Source organism: Chaetodon auriga, chromosome 13, assembly GCF_051107435.1.
Source record: "Chaetodon auriga isolate fChaAug3 chromosome 13, fChaAug3.hap1, whole genome shotgun sequence".
Lineage (NCBI taxonomy): Eukaryota > Metazoa > Chordata > Actinopteri > Chaetodontiformes > Chaetodontidae > Chaetodon > Chaetodon auriga.
Window position 1 is genome coordinate 12,812,719 of NC_135086.1, and position 23,790 is coordinate 12,836,508.

General features: G+C 42.4%; 1 protein-coding gene across 2 annotated transcripts; it reads right to left on the reverse strand.

Moving 5' to 3' along the window:
- Window positions 1-55: 55 nt before the first annotated feature.
- On the reverse strand, window positions 56-23,132 carry csrnp3 (cysteine-serine-rich nuclear protein 3). Of its 2 annotated transcripts, XM_076746485.1 has the most exons (6): window positions 22,916-23,132; window positions 21,968-22,008; window positions 7,318-7,486; window positions 4,107-4,366; window positions 3,618-3,914; window positions 56-3,427 (listed from the first exon to the last, which is right to left on the reverse strand). In XM_076746485.1, exons 3-6 carry the CDS (start codon window positions 7,478-7,480, stop codon window positions 2,258-2,260), a joined length of 1,890 nt encoding a protein of 629 aa, XP_076602600.1. In that variant the 5' UTR covers window positions 7,481-7,486; window positions 21,968-22,008; window positions 22,916-23,132; the 3' UTR covers window positions 56-2,257. The 2 variants fall into 2 exon arrangements, with proteins under 2 accessions (XP_076602600.1, XP_076602601.1); XM_076746486.1 differs by lacking the exons at window positions 21,968-22,008; window positions 22,916-23,132 and adding an exon at window positions 10,311-10,700.
- Window positions 23,133-23,790: the final 658 nt, after the last annotated feature.

Here is a 23,790-nt window from a genome sequence, read left to right on the forward strand (position 1 = left end):
GTGATCTGCAGAGGGCGCTTTGCACCAAGAAATCACTGACCTGTACAACGTTGACTAACATTTTTAGCAATTTTAATTCAATTTATTTCAAAACCATGTTAAAAATGAAACAACTGAGATTGAAGTTGGATCTATCTACAGTTGGAAAATGAAACACACTGAAAAAAAAAAACCATTTTGTGCAAAACGTATGCATTTCACAGAATAAGAAAGAGAACAGAATAAATCAGGCACATGAAGCTTTACAACTCACAACCAGCATGAAACAAAAGTCAGTTTTAAGATAGTGAATCAATTTACTCAATACAGACTTTTAGTAAACCACAATAAATACACATTTCAATATATCATTCATAATAAATACTGGAAAATAAAAATCAAACACAAGATTTCTTAAGTGGATGCAGCGTCCTTGTATCTAGCCTTCTCTCACTGTATGCTTTGGCACAATTAATATGTACTATGTTGATGCCACTGATTGCCTGAAAGCAGTCTGTACACTTCCTTTGTACCACTGAGGTGGCATGAGAGGTCCCAGCTACTCGACAGTCACACAGAACCACCATGACTCCAGTACTGACCCTTCTGATTAGAAAATACGGGCAGATGTTTGCAAGCTTGGAAGGGGGACAAATATCTGTACTCATGCAGGAGCGAAGAATTTCAGCAACGTGTTACAGTAATACTACTCACTAAATTATTGCAGTCCCCCAATTGTTTAGCAGTCACTCCAATTTCCTTTTTGCCACTGATTTTATAAATATGTGTTAAAAGGTTATTTACAGATTTTTGGTTTTTAAAAAAATCAACCTGTTAAGTCATTTTCGATGGCTCATGGGACTCAGGAGTCAGCTGTTAATTACTGATATGACTCAAGTTTGATAATAAGCTTTGATTGTCAACCTTGAACATTTGTTTCCCCCATATACAGAGATTAAAACTGTGGCATATTCTTATTTATTAAACTAATGGTGCTTTAAATACAATATTAAGCACCGTGTCAGTCAATTAAAAGTAATCTCAGTCCACTTTAGTGAGGATTCTCTCTAAAAGGGAATGCCTATTATTAGAAACCCTCAAACTATTGCACGAAACACTTCAATAGAACAAATTGACATCATTCTTGGATCCACATAAATAAACATCTCAGGTTATTAGACAGTGGAATGTATCTCATACAGCATTCAAAAACAGAAATCCTATAACCAGTTCAGTTCTGAAATACTGACACATTAGTTTGCGTCAATATTTTGTCTCCAGGACTTCGATGGAGACTGCTTACTGATGGTTTTCAAATGAACTCTATTTTGCTAATTTAATGATAAAGATAGTGATCTGTTCCTCTCATCCTTTTGGAGAAATGACAAAGTGCTACTTTATTAATATCCCTGTATCAATGAAATGCTTCAAAGAATACATCTAAATTTGTGGTGGCATCTGCAAATCATGTTGTTCTAAGAGTGAACGGTGAGGAAAAGAACAAAAACAAATGAGGGGCCATTGTTTTCCACCATTCAAGCGTTTATGAGTTAAAACCATCTGCATGCCACTGGACCCCCACACATAAGTGCAAAAGGCTGATTTCTGACATTTTATGCTATTGATATTGTATTCCAAACATACAAATAAGAATTCAGGCTTTTTCATGCTTTTCAAAACCATAGAAAAACATATAATAGTGACAAAAAGAAGAGAAATGTACATTATGTATACAACACATTTTTTTTTTATAAAACAATGGCGTTTTTTTCTCTAAATGTTACTGAGATTCCCAAAAACAGCATGCGTATTGTTATCAAAACATTTACAATATATACGTATACACGTAATTCAGAAACAATAAATACAATAAACCTTTTTTTTTGCACATTTGACACATACAGTGGACATAGAAAAGTTCCATCTACAGTACAATATCTGCTTAAAACTAGAACTTTACATCTGAAATTACAAGATACATTGCACAGCATGACATAACTGATGTTTGAAGTGTTTTGGATGTGTTCTGTCGTGCAGTGAAGCACACGCTGTAAACCTTCAGGAAACCCCCGGGAGTGAATCATTCCTCGAAAACATTTCCATCATGAACGTATGGCTTTATGATTACAGATGAAAATGTACTACGGTGCTGTAAATTGCTTTGAAATTTAAGGTCAGATAATGCAAAAAGGCCATCATTATGTTCCCTTAAAATGCCACTTGGTCAGGCTCAAGTTAAGACATAATAATGAAAGAACACTTGGAAAGGTGAGGCCCACTAAATGGCTGTGACCTCGGGGCAATGGTCTGGTAAAGGGAGGGTCTTCGTATTGTTTGCTAGTAAGGTCAGGTCAGAATGTCCGTTGACGCCGGACTCTTGCTGCGGCTGCTCGGCTGTCATACACGTGCTGTGGCTGCTGAAGGGACCCTGGGTGTTATTGTTCAGGTAGTTTTGAAACTGCGCCTGGTTCTGGTTGTCAGGCTGCTCCGCAAACGCTGCTTTGGACAGCGCCTTCTTCTCCTGATCGGGGGTGTAGCAGGTCAGGGGGGCGGCGGGAGCACCGTTAGTCAGAGCGAAATGGTGACTCGCTGTGTACTGTTCCTCAGCCTGATTCGAGTAGTCTGTGTACTGCTCAGCAGACATGTTGAATGGTCCTTCGGCCACGCTGCCGTTGCTCGTGCTGACTGGATCTTGGAATGCTAAGGCTTCCCCGTAGGGTTTACTGGGTTGGCTTGATTGGCCGTTGGAGACGGCACTGGAGCTCCCCAGCTGATAGTACTCAGCCGAAGAAGAGTTCATTAAGTAAGTGTTTCCGTTCATGTGGTTATCATGCGCCACAGAGCCATCGCTGTAGCACAGCACAGAGGACAAGGGGACCACTTCAGTATGAGACACCGCCGGGGTTGTCATGTCGTCCTGAAAGTTCTCAGACTTCTCCTCATCCTCATCGTCCTCCTCCTCGTCCTCAGAGTCGCTGTTAGCTAAGCTCTGGGTGCTGGAGTCAGACAGCCCGCTGCAAACGCTGCTACTATCCTCCTCATCCTCCTCATCGTCTTCATTCTCCTCCTCCTCCTCCTCCTCCTCCTCCTCCTCTTCCTCCTCCTCATCTTCTTCGTCTTCTTCCTCGTCATCCTCGTCCAGCGGCTCCTCCATCTCGTCTGCGGCCTGCAGGTGCATGCTGGCGGTCTGTGGAACGGCGTCGGACAGAGAGTACTCCAACCGGTGCTGGGACTGAACGAGAGGGTTTCCGCTTGCCAGGTCGTTGGTTTCGCTATGGTAACCGTTGGTGGGAGACGCCTGCTGCTGCTCGCGACTCTTCTCCAGCTCCAGCTTCATTATGGTGTGCAAGAAATGGGTCCGAACACGGATGGGGTTAAACTCCACTCTCCCAGTTGAATTGCTGCAGCCCTCTTTAGTGCAGCCACATGGAAATGACATACGGTCCACCTGAGGAAGACATAGCATTTACTGAGCCATTCATGTGATTTCAAGCAGATGACCTGTGTGATGTGATCAGGACATGAAGTGCTTCCTTTCATACACAATATCAGTCACTGATCCCTCTACCTTCCCTTTAACTGTGCAGAATTGTTTTCTGTTTACGAAACCTGAAAGACATGCGCGTCATGGGATTTACCTGGCACTTGATCCCTGCGATGCTGCAGGCACAGGTCTCTGGGTCACAGAAGACTCTGCAATCACAGCCGCAGTCCTCTCTGGACATCCGGATAGCTCGCAGTTCATGTTTCTCTTCCACGTCAATCTTCTTCACCCCAGAGGAGCGCAGCAGTGCCCGGCGCTTTTTAGTGGTAAGAGGCTGCAGGAAGAAATACTCGTCTACCTCTGTGTTGTCCAGATCGATGTCATCGTCAGAGATGTCCTCTGCCGTGAGCGTGTTGGCCTCCTCAGACTCCACTGTGCCGTTCTTAGTCAGCTGAAAACAAGAGGGAACCGCATCCGAGCCATTTTTATAAAGGCGAGGGAACAAAGAGCCAAAGCGCATTGACAAAGAATCTGTCAAACCACAGTCCTTTCAAATTCTTTACATGTTTGATACTGATACCTGCTGAATAATGCTCACAAAATCCTTTGGGGGGAAACGTTTATCAAATTAGAAATCATTTACCTTGAGTTTGATTGAGTTGAGTTTCTCCTCCTTCAGGTGATCTCTGAGCATGTCTCTGTGGATCCTCTCCTGCTCCAGGGCAAATTCACCCAGGGAGTACTGCCTGATCCAGCTGTGCCTGTTGGACATGCCCAGCGTGCTGCCTCCCTGGCTGGGCACGCTGGTGAAGCCCTGCCGCCGGCTGAAGTAGTACACTGTCACATTCTCAAAATGCACCCTCCTCGTCCGCAGGCGCTTCTCTCTTTTCAGTATGGAGTCAGCTGCAAGGGAAAATGGGAATCGTCGCATGTAGCATTTTTTTTAACATGTCATCTCGGAGTGTTTTTGACAATTCATTACTCCAATGTGGAAAGAATTTAAGGTTCGCACTGCATGAAGAACACTTTCAGCACAGTTGATGTTTCTTTTTATCATTTCTACGTTCTTTCATGTTGGCGCATAACTGTTTTATAGCCATGTAAAGCCTGTTAAGATAAGTGACATTTTCATGGTAAAATGTGGGACAGACACTTGCAGAGAGTATTGTCCTTAAATGCATGAAATATGAGGAATTCTTTCTTGCCAGCTTTACAGCGAGCTTCTACATATCTTAGCACAGCTTTGTAGGGGAGGATTTCATCACAGCTCCGTGCTTCCGCTCGGCATGCAAGTCCTCAGTGTGTCTTTTTAAGGAGAGCTCTCCGAGAGGGAGGGGAGAGAGGAGGGCAACGGTGGAGCATAAATAATCCCCTGCCTGGCCCAGAGATGAAGAGCGCTGGTTCACAGAAGCAGTGTTCCCAGCGTTCACCCCATATCAGACAGACAGGACAAATAGAAACCATCTGGTTCCAACTGCTCTCCACCCCACGCAAGAGGGACAATGCATTTCATTACAGATGGAGATCTGTCAGACGGAGCTGAGCTTCCTATGAAATGCAAACAGCTATCATCTTGTTTTAGGTGTCAAAGCAGCGAACAGATGTTGAGGTCCATGTAATCAGCTTTTTTCTGAGGGTGACTATATTAAAGCCTATAAGAAAAAAAAAAAAACATCTCACAGGTATTTTTCACAGTTTTGTGAGCTATCATCATCAAGTGTTCCTCTAGCCTTGAAAGACTCCCAGATTGAGATTTGACTGTTTCTCAGTCACTCCAAAAAACAAACACATTACACACGTTTTTCCTCCTCTCCATAACAGAACAGCATGGGATGCAAAACCACTCAGGACTTAATTGTTCCATCTGAGTCTGCAACTAGTGATTATTTTCATTATTGATAATTTTCATGATTAATCAATTAATCATTTAGTCAAACACTTCTAAAAAATGTTCATCACAATTTCCCAGAGCCTAAAGTGACATCTTCGATTTGCTTCTTTTGTCCAACCAACAATCCAAAACCCAAAGACTCTTCATTTACAGTCATACATGAACAAAGAACAGCAGAAAATCTTTGCATTTAAGAAGCTGGAGGCAGCAAATGTTTGACATTCTTGCTTGAAACAAGACTAATCTATTAACAAAATTGTTGCCAATTAAATTTCTTTCAATCGACTAATCCATTAATTGACTGAGTGTTGCGGGTCTAGTTGCATCTCTCTCTCTCTCTGTGTACATTCACATGTCACTTCACAGGGGAGAAGTCTTCATATTGCACAGCTCCCTCGTTGCTGTTAGCTACCAGCAGCTGCCGCTGACACAGAGGCCACGCTCAGCCACTAGAGACGCAGCACCCTACTTAAGTCTCGCTGCGGGGAGGGGGCCATGTCACCCATCTGCACGTCATTCACACAGATTAAAAAACAATCATCAAAACACACGTTTAGTTGTTGACTTCAATCAGAACTAAAGTCGCCAAATTGTGCACATACACATACATGCTGTCTAAACGTGACTCCTCTCTGCTGCATTATTAAGACTTATTTGTCACCAGGTATCAGGCTGCTTTCATAATCCCCCAGAAGGATTAATAAACTACAACTGCATTATCTATTTCACTCACATTCTATCTCTGCTCTCAGACATTAGGATTCACACGTGCACGTCTTATTTATTAGTGATGACTTCAGTGTGTTTTTGAACCCGCAGAGCAGACGTGTCTTCTGTGGTTGGTTTATCTTCAATTCAGACTGCATTCTTTCATACAAAGTCAGTTCAAGCCGAGCTGTTGTCCAAAACAGTGGAGTCTCTCCGTAGCAGACCTCTTTTGAAGCATTTATATATTAAAAAGCAAAGCACGGAAGCACAGAATCTCAGCTGTGACTATATAACCAAAAACCAAAACAAGCTTTGCACATGTGCAGCTGTTGCCCCATTTTAGTCAATTTACATCTAGATCGTGTTAAGATGTATTTAATCTTAGCTACAGCTGAAACAGCTAATTGAGAGAAAATCAGTCTCCAACTATGCTGATAATCATTTAATCGTAAGTCCATTTGGCTTTTGCTTCTTTAATGTGAAGATTTGTAGCTTTTCTCTATTTTGAATTATAGTAAACTGAATATTGTTCGGGTTGGGACTTGTGACATGGCATTTTTCACAGCTAAACATTTCATAGATCAAACGATTAATCAAGAAAATAATCTAATTTAATATCTGTCAAAATATTCACCATGCATCATCTCATTGTCTAATTTTGACTGTGCATTTGCAAATGTTTTGGTTTATGCAAACATTAAAACCCACAACCCCCTCCTGCAATAATAATAATAATAATCAGAAGAAGAAGAAGAAGCTGATAACTACAATAATAATGACGTGTTTTTAGAGAGCAGTACATTTACATGTACAGTGCCAACAGCATAGCACACGCACAGCTTGAGACTGCACCAGCTCATTCATCTGGCTGAGCCTGTGCACTAATGCTGTTCTTAATGAGGGACGCAGCCTGTGCATCCTTCCCCTATATTACAACACGAGACTCTTAGCGTCAGTCAGCCTCCTCTCGTCTCGTCTCGTCTGCTCTGCACAGCTTTGACTGTAAATTCATATTACACTCCCTTATCACCAGAAATGCAGATCTGTTTTCTTTGACCTGCATCCTGCAATGACTGTAAGCTACAAAATCAGCTTCTCTCTGACTGTTATTCCCATCTTGATTAAAAAATCCCCTTCCACATTTGCTTTAGATTTGTTTTCCTTGAGATGAAATGATGACATTAATCTTACTGTCAATAGCACACGTTAGCCACACTGAGCACAATGGATGAATTTAAAAGGCACAGGCACTCACGGGTGAAAGGGCCTGAGGCGGAGGGGTTGACACTGTCACTGCTATCCCCACTCTCACTGCAGGAGACCTCATCATCAGACTCCCGCAAGGAAGAGCACGGGGAGGAGGAGGCTTCCACCTCCTCAAATTTCCTCTTCAGTATTCCGCTCATGGCCCGCCGCATCTGCACCTGAAACCGAAAAAGACAGCGGAGGGGCCACACATTATTTAATATCCAGTTTAGGGCCTTCATAATCCTCAATACACTCAATTAGCAACGAGACTCTCCCCCTCCTCCCTTCACATACACATACAATCTCTCCTGCTGCTATCCCAGCTCCCAGGCGTTCCCTGGGCGATTGATCACCTTGGCACAAAGGAGCTGAGATGGAAGGAGAAAGCTGCTAATTACATACTACGTCTGCCTAACAGGAAGTTCATTCCACTGTCTTTGATTGAGAGGCTAGAGAAAAAAAGAGACTGGAGCAACTTGTCTTGCACTGCTAGCGGTCAGGGTGAAATCTGTACAAAGAATATTGTATTTATTATGCACAATTCTACGTTATTGCATTTAATTGCTGATTTAAAGAAAAAACCATTCACTGGCTTGTTCACTGATTTGTACATATATCACACATCGTGCGGTGCTACAGGAGGAATAGGTGATGCTGTTGACAGCATAATGAGTGACATCCTGTCATCTGTAATGAGCTTCTGTTAGGTCAGACACTTCCTACAGAAAAAACAAGGAAAAGCTTCAAGTGGATGTAGCTACAGTCACCGCATGGCAGAGGAAAAAATTCATACTGTGACGGGTTATAATATGCTACAGTCAATAATGATGTATCATAAAACACAGCACATATAATAGCTAAAAATGGACCAAGAGATTATATCGCAGCTACAGACCTAGCAGTGATAACCGTGCAGGTGCAGCTAAATGTTTGTGGTTGCTGCTCTTCATACAGAGGCTGTTGTAACAGAAGTGCTACGGACCACTTCAGTGTCAATTGAGAGGGGCCATTAACTCCCTCTGACTGATGATGCAATTAGACAAATAAACAAGAACAAGCTCAGTCAACTACACTGAAACTGGCTCTAATAACGACTGCATTGTAACTGTCAAACAATTTATTATTTTGATTCCAGCCTTTTCTCTTTGAATCACATCAAGCCATTCTTCTTCAAAGGGTAATGGATTGTAATACTGCAGGATTTATTTAATGTCAATCACCATTCGCAATATCAGACACTGCTGAAAATGTATTCTGTTAATGCATTAAGCCGAATCGCCGTGTGTTCCCTGTTTTAATAGCAGCAGCTGGAACGTCATGTCACATTTCAAAATAAGCCCAATAACACAACAGTGCTGCTGTAGCACAGCAAGGTTTGCTGTGACTGGCAGCTTTTCCCTCACTGCTTTCTTTCTTGGAAACTGGAATCAGTAAAGACAGCATGCATCTTCACCCAGTCCCACTCTGTCTATCTGCCAGAGCAGCTTGTGGGGGAGTTCCATTCACAGACAGCCACAGTGTTTCATCTGGTCTCTGCTATCGAGTCATTACAGATGCAAATGCTGCCTGAGAGACGTGCCGCCTGAGAGAAAGAGGTGCAACCCAGAGAGGAGTAGCGCTGCCAGCAAGAGGGTCATTGTTCCCAGGAGGCTGTGCTTGTTCAGCACGGTGACATGGCACCGCCAGCATTTGGAGAACCTCCAGAGTCAACAACTCTACCTACAACTAAGGAATGTGAGGCATCCTGGGAGAGAGAGTGGAGGAGAGAGGAGTCTGTCAGGGCTACCGCACAGAAAAGATTTCTCTTCAGAAAGAATTGATGTTAATTTGGAAGTGAAATCTGCAAGAGGCTGTATCATGAGCAGGAGCTGTTTGTGATTGTGTAAAGCCAATAACTGAGCAGGCTGAAAGGAAAGCATCAATCTACCCCCTCCTCTGAGTGATTGACACAACATAATGAGATTAACTAATGAACTGATCCTGAAATATATCAAATTAGTCTTGTGACATTCAAAATGTTGATGGTCAGAAGCCGCTAATTTCACATCAAAACAGCAAGGAAACACATTTATTTCACAATCCTCTTCACTTGTTGGCAAACAGGAGTGGAAATTTCCACCAGAAATGACCTGTGCAATTTTAGACCATTTCCTAGCGAGGGTCCTAATTAGATACCATTGTTGGAAACCTATTTGTATGCTTAGCCCTCAGCTGATGCTGCACCAGGCTTTGATGCCAAAAATGGTTTCCATGGAGATTCTAATGTACTCTCTCAACTAGTGCTTTCTCATGTGGCCGTGTCTCCAGCGTTACATACTGTATATACTGGTTCTTCACACTGAAACAGCAGTGTTTGAGCAAATGAAGTTAGTGTCTAAGCAAATGACGTTTATGCATTTGGCACAATTCTTCTCTTGGACGAATGCATTACTGCTCCATTTGCTTTTTTGTCATGACAGCATGAAAAGTTCAAATCTCGACACTGGATGGGCATGACATCATAAGCCACAGAGCTGTGGGTGATCGAGAGTGAATATCTTTCATCGCGGCTAAATGAAAACCAGAGATTGTTGCTCCTCTCCAACAGCTCTTTCTTTGTCTTCACTGTTGCCTTACCACTAATCATGGCCGGGTAGCATACACTATGGTACAAGGGAGAAAATCCCAGAGAAAATAATGCAGCAAAATCCAGCTTGGAAAGCCCCTCCCTGTGTTTGCCTCCCTGTGCACACACATCAACTGTGGAAACCAACTCTTGTCCTTAATCAACAGCGCTCGCGGCACTGTAGCACACTTGCATTGTGAATACAATTATTTTTCCCCTCGTCATTCACAAGGTTCCCACAATCACAGTGAATCAATGTGACAACACAAGGCTCAAAACACTCATCCCGAGTGATGCCAACAAGCCTATGGCATCTGGAGCAAGTCATGACACATCAGTCCTATGATGACCAGACTACAGTTTTCTGTGTGCCGGCCCTCACAGGAACAACTGACCTGTATCCACTGGCAAGACTGTGACTCCTTTCACCTCTTCTCACAGCAGCACAGCCACACAATCATAAATGTGGCTATTCAAAAAAGCTGAAACATGATGAATGAAGAGGTTCCCATTTTGTTTCAGTCCACTGACTTGCAGCGACCCCTGAGCTCCACAGGCATGAGAAAAAAGGGTGCAGGAGTGTGAGAGAGACTTGTAATTTTCCAGCTCTGACTGCACTGTTGGTACCATATGCTTTTATTGTTGCAAGACGACAGTCTTTCTCACTTTAACTCCCTGTCTGTCACTGTGTTCCTCTCTTTCTCTTTCTCTCTCTCTCTCTCTCTCTCTCTTTGACCACACAAAGGCTCATTAGCTGCAGCCGGCTGAAAGGCAGGAGCCTGACTGGAGCAGAGTGGAGCAGAGCAGAGGCAGCCTGTGAGATCACATGGGTGGGATGTCTGAGAGAGAGAGAGTCAGGCGTGCCTCTGCTCCTGCTGTCTGCAGATATTTTTACCAACATGAGCTGGGGAAGGGGAGGAGGACGAGGAGGGGGGAGGAGGAGGAGGCAGAGGTATGGAGGGGGGGTCAGAAAGAGGGAGAAAGACAGAATGTTGGAGAAATGGATGGGGGGAGCATTTGGGAGATGCAGGGCGGTGGGAACAGGGGGTGGGGGGTAGAACAGAGATGCAGAGAGGAGGGGATTCAGAGGGGACTAGTAAAGGGGAGGGGGAGAATGAGGAAGAGGTGGAGTGAGAGAGGCTAGGGAGGTGGAAAGGATAGAGAGGGGCAAAGAAAAGGAAAAAGGGAAACATCTAATGCCAAGAAAAACATAATACTACCATCAAGAGAGCATAACACTACAAAACAAAAGCTTACATGACTTATGAAGACAAGCAATCCAGGATAAACTGAATTTAAAGACAGAACATCACACACTGTCTGTGTTAAAATACTGGTAATCATCCAGCTGTGTGCAGAAAATTAGCTTGAGAGTTATATACCTGCAAGAGGCTGACAGGAGAATATCAACATGTACTACTTCATCCACAGGAAATCAGATTTGTCAGCACTGTAGTGAATGTGCTCCCAACACTTCCTACGCCAGGAAGTTCTGCAGAAGAGTTGGTGGGGCCTCAGCTTGTGCAGACAGGGAGCCATTATATCATTCTTTCATTCAGTCGGACTGTGTGTCAACATAAAAAGGTACTGCGCTTCCTCGTGCAGGAATAGCATCAAGCCTAGAGGATTTTTACAGCCGGCACAGCGTTACAGTCTTTACTGACAAATGACAGCTTCTGAGCACAAACACTGCATGCAACACAGTAGGTAAGAATAGTACAGTACAGTATAGTTAGCAACAATGCTACTCAGCATTCACTCAGAGCCTTACATTTGAATTTTTAATGACCCTTAAGTGGACTGCATTCGGATCCATTGCAGATTTGCTGTAGGTCATATGTGCAATGTCTATAAACGTCAACATTTATTGACTATCTTACGTGAAAGCGTTTGTGTTGTTTCTTTGCAACTTTCAGAAAAACAAATGTCACTCAACCCTGCAATGTTCTGCATCCTCATCAGTGTCCTCACTGAACCTCGCCTTGGCAGCACTGCACTCCTCCTCCATCCCTCTTGCTGTAACACTGCACATAACGTCTCTCTCTTGTGTACTATGTAACATCGCCCAGCCACAGTGTGAGCCGCATTAACGAGCAGCAATGAGTTCATTTGGTCTTGTACCTTTGAAGATCTTCATAGATGTGAATCACAGCTTTATCAACAGTAAGAGGTTACCCTGTGCTGTGTAAATTCAGTAGGAGTAGTAGTGGTGCTGGTGGCAGCGGGAATACTGTATCATTTAAGGGTTTATATCCCTTCTAAGAGTGACTTTGGCTTCTGAAATGGCTCCTTTACAAAATGCGGTCTGCACACAGGAAACCGGTGGAAGTGAACTGACTGTCCTCTGACAGACTCTGCTGAGCACTCAGAGATTACACTCGGCAATTATGGCTGAATCAGAAGCATGCTAACACAACTGCAGCAGCAACAAGATACACATCCCATACCCACAGGGGGGAGACACAACAACAGGAACACCTGTTCAGTCTAATACAGCCCAGAAAGTTGGAAAGAAAAATACTTCTAATTTATTTTGTCCACCCTATGTGAGTACTTCTGACTCCATATAAACACACAGTTGGCCTGGATTGCTGTACCATTGTCCGTGTTCTCTCCAGCCACTTTAGATAAATGCTACTCTGATGTAACTGATCAGACTAATGAAAGTCTGATGTCCTCATCATCATACTTTTAATCTAAATGACAGGTCTGTTTGTTCATGTCACAGTTAATATCGCTCTCTCTCTCTCTCTCTCTCTCTCTCTCTCTCTCTCTCTCTCTCTCTCTCTCTCTGTATGTATGTCATACTAACAGGTCTGCTGGATCGGTGGGGTTGAGTTCTAGGCTGGATGGAAGGCAAAGCCGCTATCTTTGCTCGAACAACATCTGCCTTCACAGGTAGGCATAAACCCATCTGTCTGTTAAACTGCTTGCTGTTGCCATTTTCATACCCAGTAAGACTTTAAATGAATAAAACGTCTATTTTAACACATCCAGATTTTCCGTAGGCTTATCGTAGTGTCCCAACTAAACATCACTGCCATTCTAACCAATACTAAATATTTCCAAACAAGCAGGTTTAATAACAAAACAATATCATGACCCATGAATAGGCTGTTAAATATTAGCATTGAAAGAATCATTGAATACTGCTGTTGCAAGGTTTTCTGCTTACAATTATCTAAAAACCTCTATTCAATGAACACAAAAAAAGAATGCCACCAATCTGGATGACATAGGTGTCTGATTGAAGTGCATTTCACATCTTGTATCAGTTACATACTTGTTTAGTTGAAAATATGAGCAAAAACATCCTGATCAAACTCTTTCCTAGTGCCCTTTACTCTTTGTGTTTTCAATATAAATGGCTTTGCTCATTAAAATTAAATTAAAGGTTTAAGCTTCACTGTAAAAATAGTTATAAGGAGAGCGTAATGTGATAACGCATAAACAATATATTCATTTTTTCAACCTGTTTGTTCTTCTGATCCCTCCTTCTGCAACCTTTGATGAAACTTGTTCTTAGATGACCTCATCTGCATTCCTTTAATGATTCATCCATGAGCATCACACATACAGTATATGCTGCTTTATTACATAAAAATGCAAAACATAAGCTGGAGAGATGGCATTTGTTCCACCATTGCACCAGTGATGGTGACCTATATTTGCTCTGACTTTCAAGAGGCTTTCCTATTTCAATGGAGGAAATTGAAGACAGCTGGCAAAAATAAACAAAGACAAGGTTTAGAATTATTCATTTGTGTACCCATACTGTAATTGAGGTCATATGCAAAAGACCTGCCCAACTCCCACTGTAACAGATGAAAGGTAATTTCTAAAATATGTTTTTAATGACATCTCCAAACAGTCATATTGTTAAGAACAGAAAAGCGAATACAAAAGTGCTTGTTATTTCTCCCAGCAAATACTGTATATATGTTAGAAAAGAATACAAAATATGGGTTGATTCACCATGTTTGTTTTCTGATCTGCACAGCAGGACCAAAGTGGAAGCGGGAGAAAAATCATTTAACAGCGCTTGACTTTTGTGTAAACTCTGACGTATGCAGGACCTGTAATTAAAAACTATCCTGCAGTACCTATTTCCGCTGTCCTTTGCACAGCTTTAGAGCTACAGCACCTTTGGAGGGAGTGCATGAGTTAATAAAAAGTGCAAAAGCATTGTTAAGTCAACCTATCAACAACCTATCAGCAGCTGTTTTGCAGCAGCGGCCACGAATGAAAACATGAGTGAACCAAGGATGAATCACTGCACCCGCCCTGCTTATCACCTTCATCACACCCATTACATTATCCATCCGCACCCAAAACTGCTATGTCACTGCGATGGTATTTGAACATATCGAATACCATACAGACCCGGTCCAAAGGCAGGGGTCTCCATCAGGTCTCCATCAGCCATCTATGGCAGCTCCACTCTGAAGCTGTAGCATGCAGATCGCAATCTGCCATCGCTGAGAACAAGATCTGCAGTGAACCCATTGTGCATTTAAGGCATAAAAAATACTTGGACTCTCCATAAACATTAAGTAGACAGAAGTTCTTCCAGACTGTGCCACATCCCACACATGTAGTATAGATCACTTTGCCTACTTTGGCAGTACAGACACCTGAGAGCCGTGCAAAATTCATACCAGAGCAGCCCCCTGACAATCATGGCCATCCGTTAGGAAAAAGATCCACAAACGTTAGCATGTAAGAAGCAACAAACATTTACTGGAGCTTGACTACAATCAATAAACACCAGCTGGGACTGATTGGCCATGTAGTTATAATGTCTGACTAAACTCGGCTACATACTGGCTAGCAGGCACCTAGATATTAAAGAGAGCATCAGGATCGCCCACAGAATGTTCCACATAAACACCAATAAATGGAAGGACATTACACAGACATCTGCCCGGTAGTGGAGTTTATGAAGGAGCAACACTCAAAATATTTCCAGAAGGTCACACAAAGACAAAGGAGAGGCTTACAACAAAGATGGCAGATCCATGTTCGATTTACTGTACCATCACGGCAGTAAAACCTGTTTCCAGAAATAGAAAGGACCAATACAAGCAAGGTACATTTGGTAATATGTGTTCATACAAGAACTGCTTGATTAAGGTTCGGTTAAGTGGTATTTTGAATGCATCTTAGAGCCTCTTTAAGATTATAATTTTGGCTCACCAGCCGGACTCAGATTATATGGTTGAATCTTACAGTTCTCACTCCTATTAAACCCAGAGACAGATAAATCCTGAAAACATACTCAGATCATGGATCTGTTAAAGTTAAGATTATGATTAAAATTCACCCCCCCCCATGTTGGTCAATGTGAGCATACAGTGAAAAGCAGCAAACAGCAGAGAGTCTGTTAGCAATAGAAAGTTATGGTAATAGTGGAGAAAGTCAAGCACTTAGCATTTAGCAAGCTAGAGACCCAGATGTTTGCTCAGGAGTGGGTGAACAGAGGACTTTGATCAGGGTAAGTGTTTGCTGACACATTAGCTATATCAAATAATTAGCCGAAGGCACTGGCAGCCGTGCTTCAGCTGCATTTTTTCCTGCCCCCTAGTGGTCAAAATTGCTCACTGCAGCTTTAAATGTTTCGAATAGCAACACTGACATCCATCATGATCGAAGTCAGTGTGAAAGTCAAACGCCCTGCATACTCTCACCTTCCCTACGTTACATGAACATCCCATCTGCATTGATATGACATGTTGCAGGTGAATATACATAAATCACTAATTAGTTTGTTACATATGTATACACTACGTATTTGCATATAAATATAATTTTTAGGCGACGCAGTTCCTCCAGGAGGATCATTAGACTCTTGGAACGACTGCCAAATGTGTGTGTGTGTGGGGGGGGGGGGCAGGGGTGCGGTTGGGTGGGTATAGATTGATATAGATTGCAAATTCGCTTCCTTGTTCTGTATCTGCGTCTGCCAAATGCCTATGCCATTCAATATGGCTGGTCGCCTCACAGACTACTAGTGTTTCCACAGTGATGAAGCGCACATTTATACAGCCCAGATGGCTTGGCAGATCTTTTTATTAATTCTTTCTCTTTTTTTTTTAAATGTGAGAAACATTTTTTCATTGACCCTGTTCGAGTGACTGAGGGTGTATTCCAGTGGAACCAACTGATGGGATCGCAGAGCAAAGACAAGCCCCGAAACCACAAAAGATCCTCGGCCATGCAGCCAGTCTGAGGTTGTGCTCAAACTCATCCATCACTGTTGTCACACTCAGCCATACATGGCAACCTTGAGAGAGAAAGAGAGAGAGAGGCAGAGAGAGGGAAAGCCAGGCTGATAGAGAGGGAGATAAATAGGTAGATATGGAGAGAGAGGCTTGGTCTCATCTGGACTCCCCTGAGGAGAGGCTGTGGCCTGGATGATTATACAGCTACAGATGATGTCAGTGGAGGATCCCTGCCACCGAGAGAGCACAGACACACAAGGCCACAGTAGAACGCATTTGCAAGGGCGCTTCAATCTGTACGTGCTGCCATCATGCTCAGGAAGAACACAATAAACAGTCATTTGCATCCTGTCCCCAGAGAACACGCGGGATCACACACCAAATAGAAATTCATGGTTGGATGGTTAAAATCGTGCGTTTAAAAACCTAACAGATGAAAATTGTGCCGTTGTAATTAAGCTGGAGAATCTAAAAATCTTGCCGAATTTGCAGCTGGCCTGTCGTTTGTCACACAGAGCCGTGAGAAAAGCACCTAAACGACTCACGTGTTCTGCAGTATAGCTCAGATGGACAAATTATGCAAATAAATAACATTAATTGATAAATACAGCCATCTTCATACTCAGTCAGCTTTGAGAGAATTCCGCATGCACAAAGGCAGAAAAAGAAAGCATTCAACAATTAAACACAAAGGAATCCGTTTAAGGAAATGTAGCGACATCTACAGATTTATGCAAATGAGCCTTCACATGCGCTCTGTACATTTGTTAACTTGCACTTGCCTGAGGCTGCAGACAGATCTGCTCCACACATGAAAGAGGGGAGGGGGGCAGGATAGAGAAGGGGGCGGGGGGGGGGGGGGCAGCCCACTGCTCAGCACTCAGCACACGGAGGAGCTGCAGCCTGGTGATGCCTGCTGCAGCCTCCCTCCTGCAGCTACAGTACAGCCGAGTGCTGGGAATCATTGATCTGTTCTTCCTCCTCCTCATAGAACAATAGAGGAAGCATGGCTCCTTATTAACCACGTGGGTCCACAGCAAAGGGTGGCCGCTGCTCCCGAACATATCTAGCCACACATTTGATTTTAACACATTAAATCATGAAGAGTTGGAGGTCACTGCCTGTATTAGGGGCCAGTGCACTACTGTAAGACTTGAATGAGAATATTCTTGTTGAGAGCTTGTGAACTCATTTGACTCCTGAGATGATGCTGTTTTGTTTTGTTTTTTTCACATCCAACGGCGTTAGTAGTGTTTTAATTAAACAGAGCCTCGTGCTTAAGCTGAAGTGTAATCTCTGAGAAGACATTTCATCCAGCATCTCTCTCGTCTTTGTTGTTACAAGCAGCGATCAAAATATGTCGCAGCAGACAAGTGCGAACGAGCGAGCTCCACATTCAGGCTAATGTTTTGATTTGCTGTAATTCAAGTCACACAGTGCGGAGGCATAATCAGGTGCTCTCACCCTCATGTCAATCACAATGCTCCCCTAAATTATTCATGCCTCTATATTTTATTTATGACTATATTTTCCCATGCCACCTGAAAGTTCGCAAAAGCCGGTTCGCTGGCAGAAACAGAGCTGCCAAAGCATTTCATAGAGACAGGGCTGCTTTCATCTCTCACACAGGCTGGGAAAGCTGTGGGATGTGGGGTTCATATTCTGCAGACAAGCCTTATCATTTATATATAGCCAGTATCATGTTGAGATCTTGAATCGGTTTTTTATATGCAAAACATTCACACTGTTATCTCAGAAAATTTGGGAAGTAGGCCAGCTCTGCATGTGATTAAAGTATATGGTGAATTAGAGTGATGTAAAAAAAAAACAAAAAAACAAAGTGACACAAAATGCTTCTGGGGGGAAATCGATGGGAATTGTTATCCAGGATACACACCTGATTTAATGCGTATTGTTCAGTGTTTCAGTGATTTTAATTAACACTCCGACTATGTGACGATCAGGACTGTAAAGCAAAAATACATGATGATGTCTCTGAGCTGATGATCATGATTAAATTATGTTAATTTTCACCTATACAGTAGAGCGTGGACACATTCCTGATGGGTTGCTATGTTTCTTCATTACTCTGTAAGATGTGACAATTTTTATGTTACCTTTAGCAAACATAATTCAAACATACACTAAAAAAACAGAGACTACAGGTGAAAACACTACTGTTTCATGCGCCAATCAATTTTGAGATTTGGGGCTAGTTTGCTCCCATAACACGTCTTCTTTCAGACTACAAGAAAGACAACGTCTAAAATACACATTTAGGTGTGTATTTTAGTTCAGATTTTAGATTTTATACAAAAATAATTGTCTTCATGTAAGTAATCAGCTGGAAGTTTCATGGTGTTTTCTATTTTTACTCTATTCTCCTGTACTGTGTGTTCTGTTGTGTGGACTTTTACTGTTCATGTCTTTAAAGGCTGTTATCTTAACAGGAGTTTTTCCTCATGCTCAATCTATATATCATGATTTATAGTTGAAAATGGATATTTTATGGCTGTTGACGGTACTTTGTGATTTATGGAGTGATGATAAAAAGAGATATCCAAACTTCCCTCTGTTAAAAACCTTTGACTCGAATACAACGAAACGAAACCTGAACATGAATTTATTCAATGTTCAGGTTTCACTTCTGGAAATGTATGCAAATGTGTGCATATTTGGTAAGATAATGCATAATTTGCATATTTAAACATCACATTTCAGAGAACTTGTAATACAAAAAGTACTTGTGTTAATGCAAGTTATCAGCTGGGGAAATTTCATGGTGATTCACCTGCAGTCTGACCTTAAGATGAAAAAATTCTTTGTAATTTAGAATTCTGTCATGATGTTAAAATATCATGTTGATATCCTTTAATAACATAAATGAGGTTGAATTTTAAAGTAATTGTTTTTTTCTCTTTAATTAGTTTTTTTGTGGCTGTAAAAATGAACTGAAAATTTTGTCTTAGATCCTCTATAACATTAAACACTGAACATTAAATATGCAACAATCACTTTTAAAGTAAGACAAAACATCCGTAGATATCATGAACATCATGAAACAACGCACCGATGGTCATCAGAATCTGATTCAAGTGCTGCTAAGCGTGGCATCAAGTTTTTCCAAATGAGTCCCGAGTCAAAACAGAAATACTGAAATCTCTCCTGTGCAATAATCTAAACCTTTCAAACTCTTTCACTCATTGAGGGGAAGCTAATTGAGAAAACAAAGAAAAGGCTTCTAATCTGGATTTTAACAGATTAAATCAGAGCTTCACTAAATGCACTTCATTTATTTTACTTATTTAAGCAGGAAGTCTCTTGAGCTATATCTCTTTTACAAATGAAACCTGGTCATAATGGCAGCATAGACCAGTAAGCACACACTCACATAAAACCATTTTACATTTACATAAAGCAGCACAAAACAGAGCATGAGACGTTAGTTTAAATTACATTTCTCATCCAAACAACAAGCAGCAATTACAATCCCAGAGTGCATATCTCTGATTTCTTAAACACTGGAAATAAATGGACATAACCTCATTTTATCTCAAGTGATTTCACCTAAACACCTTGTTTTACTTCATTAGAGCTTCCTTTAGTTTGAACCAGTAATTCCTTGTTTGCAATATCAATGCAAATATATAATCTTTACTGAATATTTGCAAATAAATATTGGCTGTATTAAGCATTTATGCAGTGGCAAACCCTGCAATGACAAATAAAACTCATTATGAGAGAAAAAAAATGGCTTTTTTTAATGCTTAATTAGCTGGCAACAGACAAAAGATTCCAAATAGGTGTCATGGCAACATCTCAAGAGAGCACAATCCTGAACGGTGAAAGCCCAGAGCTCAGCCAGGAAGGAGCCAAGGACACAAAAAGAGTCACATCAAAAGCTCCTGAACCCTGCTGAGGCACACAAAGCTGCTCTGTAATCTAAAAGGTTGATATTAGTTCACGCTGCACACCTACTGCAGATGTCAGCGATGCTTGGGATTTTAATTCTGCGTTTGGGAAGAAAGACGACAAATAAACCAGTGACAATTACTGAAAAACAGGAGTGCATAGAGAGACAGTGGTTGTTTTGTAAGAACGTGAATTGTGAACATTTCAACTGATCAAAACCACGGTCCATCTGAAATGAGACAACGCTGCCTGCTCTGCAAACATACAGTGATCCTGCCTTTAGCTGCCTGTTCGCTTTAACCGAACTAACCAGAAAAACACTTCAAAGATGTGATGTTTTATTGAAAATAAAAGCTACAATAAGGGTCAAATCTGGTAAATATGGACACCTTTTATATCATATTCTTCATGGTCATGTTCTTAATGAGCTGTATCAACATGTTATTTCTATTTATATGACTAATTATCTTCTGTTTGTACTCTGTTTGTAGCTTGCAGAGGGAAGGAGGGCTAGCTTTCTCAAACGGCAAAAATAATCTGTGCAGTTGTATTCCATATATACTGGGATGCTCTTTCATGTATAACTTGGAAATTTACCTTATCCAGGCAATCAAATGTCAAGCAAGGTGCCAACAACCAACTGGATTTGTCAGAAAACAACAACAATGACAAATCCAGCGAATCTTTCTTTAATCACTTGCTTTTATACGACGAAATATATGACCTTAAACCTGACTCCAAACCTCCAGGTCAGGCTTAAGGCCAGGAATTCTTGTTGCTCCCACATAAAAGGAAACAACATTGATTTGGCCTTGCATGTGAACCTTCGTGTGCCGACAATTCACCCACAGCAGCCTCCCGCAGAGAGACTCTCCTTAGTGCTGTTAAGCCATAACACCTTTCCTGTGAATCTTTAATGGACCACATTGACTGTTATCAAGCTTTAGCCATCTGTGCTACAGTATGTAATAGCAGCATGGCTGAATCACTTATTCAAATAAGCCAGCTTAATGATATTGCTTTTCACAAGTAAATACATCTACTTAATGTTTCAGTGTCCTTTAACTCAGTGCCACATGTACTAATTAAATTCTGCTCCTCTGAGGACTGGCTGCTGATAGATTGAGGAAACAGATGGATTGAGGGGTGTGGGGGGGGATACACAGTCACAAGAAGAGAGGCCCCACTCCCCAAAGACACACACACACACACACACACACACACACACACACAGCCCACCCCTCCCCATCCTCACCTTTCAGATCCCAATCACAAAGATGGAAATGGTTGTCTGATTGTGTGTGCATGGTCGCATGTTTGAGCGCATGCTTTCGCACATAACGATGGACTGTTGGGTGCTTCCTTTTCTATCTGACAAAGGAGGCTGGCGGAGGAGCAGTGAAGGAGGCAGGGGAGGATACTGCCGCTGCCATATTCAAGCCTAATATGCAAAAATCCAGTTCACACAAGGATGCTACTGCGTCTTTTGATTCCACTAATGTGACTAATGATGTGGCTTCATAAGCAATGGTAAAAATAAACTCCATTAGTTGTCGCTGCCTTGGAAATATGTTAAGGCCTGTGATTTCCCTGTGTTTGAGACAAAAAAAAAAAAAAAATCAAGCATATACGACAGCATACTCTAGAAAGAATATGTCCTCTTTTCATCATTTTGATATCAGAGGCATCTCTCTGGTATAATCCAGTGAGAATAGTGCAGCTGTCTGTATTGACTAAACACTGTTGTTTGCATCAACATCACATCATATCTTGTTATCAGAGGGTCTTTTGTGGCAGCGTAGCAACAGTTGTGCGAGCTTTGAACCATCTATCTCGCAGGCATGAATTCAATATGTTAATGTGTGGTGAAGACTGGCAGCATGATATTTCAGACAGCGAGGGGGGAGACGTGGTCTTACCTTTAGCAAAATGTATTACACTGCAGCGACCTGCCTCAGCTCTGCGAAGAAAAGAGGAGAGAAATGTAAGTGATATGTACTCTGCAGCCACAGGGATAGTAATCACTTTAAGGAGCTGCATGCAAAAGGTGACTTTAAATGATGTTTCATGTTGTGCCAGCTAACACGAGGTGCCACAACAAGATGAACACAAAGCCTTTATTTTGTGATGCACATGTTATCACAGCAGCAGCATGCAGGTTTTGTCAGGGAAACTTTGCAATTTCAGCACTGATGTCTGGATGATTGACAGAGCTTTATCTCAGTCTCTTTGTGAGCCACTCTTTCCTTTCATGGCTGAGGGTAGGAGGGGGTGAGGCTGTGGAGGGGAGATGGGGGTCTCCCCAGGGAGGCATGAGGGGAACAGACTCTCTGCCTCCTCTGCCTGTTCTGCAGGAGGCTCTGCAGGGAACCAGACTCTCTTGTCCCTACGGTCTGCATGAGAGCTTCTCAGCCAGTTGGCCATACACCAGTCAGCTGGCTCCTAGTGCTGTGGCCCCGTATGACACATGTGCGACCTCAAAAATAAAGTGCACAGGAGCTTTAACACCCAGCATCCCTCAGGCTCTGGGTCTATTTCAGACATGTGCAATAAAATGGTCTATAAGGAGGAACAAAGAAAACGTGGTCTAGAGGCAGGCTATTAGTGTTAATTCTCACATTTGAGTGACCATCTAGTTGCAGCAGATGTCTTGAGCAGAGTGACTACTGAGGTGTGATGCCCAGAAAGAGTTTGACAAATGGACCCATGCAGGGATGGGTCCCAACAGATCGAGGGAACCAAACAGCAGGCAAACGTCCAGTGAATTCATGCAACAGAGACAAGACGTTAGAAATACAGATTACAGGCCTGTATTTTTCCATGTGTTAAAATACTGGCCTATCACATGTAAGATTGGTCATACTCACCATTCATTTCGTTATTATCATCCAGCCAGTCAATGACGCCCCTCTTTCAATGGACCTCTCTCAAATTCCTCTCTAAACCATGTCCCGGTTCACCGCCACCGCTGCGGGATCATTAGAAAAAGCCGAGCCGGGAATAGAGCAGGGCGAACCGGCACAATTTGTCGCATATAACAGCGCTTTAACAGGCTCTCCTTCCGGCTGCTCGGGGAACAATGGTGCAGCATCAGACTGACAGCTCCACGGACAACGTGACTCACTCTGTCCAATCGTGGTTTTATAAAGCAGGAATGAGCCGCAGCGCGCTGCCGCCTGCCCAGCGTCGGCTCCAAATCCCACTGTGTCATCATGTGCGCCGGCTGCTGCCAAACAAGGTGGGCTTCATCAGGACTTCAGCACATATTTATGGGGATTTTAGAGTGTTTGACAAGCAGCAATCATTTAAAATGTGGAGTCACAGATTGGACAAAACAAGACTGAATCATTCAATCCAGTCATTTCGACTTCTGCACGAGCATGTTCCTCTCAGCTGGGCTACGGCTCATTTTAGAAACTTTGTACCACTGCTGCAACATATGTAAAAACATCCTTCTCCAATGCGCTCCACTACTGTGGTCTCTTTAATTGTTAATAGCTTTCAAGCAAGCCCCGCTTGGTAATGTGTGATCAAGTTTTATATTAGGAACAGAACAGCTGCTTTTGCAAACACACACAGGGTTATGTGTTAGAGCAGGTAAAAGGTCAGAGCAGGGAAGCTTTTATGTCCGTTTGGAGGAAATCAAAGTCTCAGCATCAAGTCTCCATCCAGCACTTCTCGGGGTAAAATAAATCAGTGAAGCACAGCACCATCTTGCGGCCACTGTGTTAAACTGCAAGTG

Bases quoted from the DNA above. Each gene is read 5' to 3' on its own strand.
- csrnp3 (XM_076746485.1), bottom strand. From the start codon at position 7,480: ATGCGGCGGGCCATGAGCGGAATACTGAAGAGGAAATTTGAGGAGGTG. The intron at 4,367-7,317 runs GTGAGTGCCTGT...TTTCCCTTGCAG, and splicing joins CGCCTCAGGCCCTTTCACCC to CTGACTCCATACTGAAAAGA. The intron at 3,915-4,106 runs GTAAATGATTTC...TCTTGTTTTCAG, and splicing joins TCAACTCAATCAAACTCAAG to CTGACTAAGAACGGCACAGT.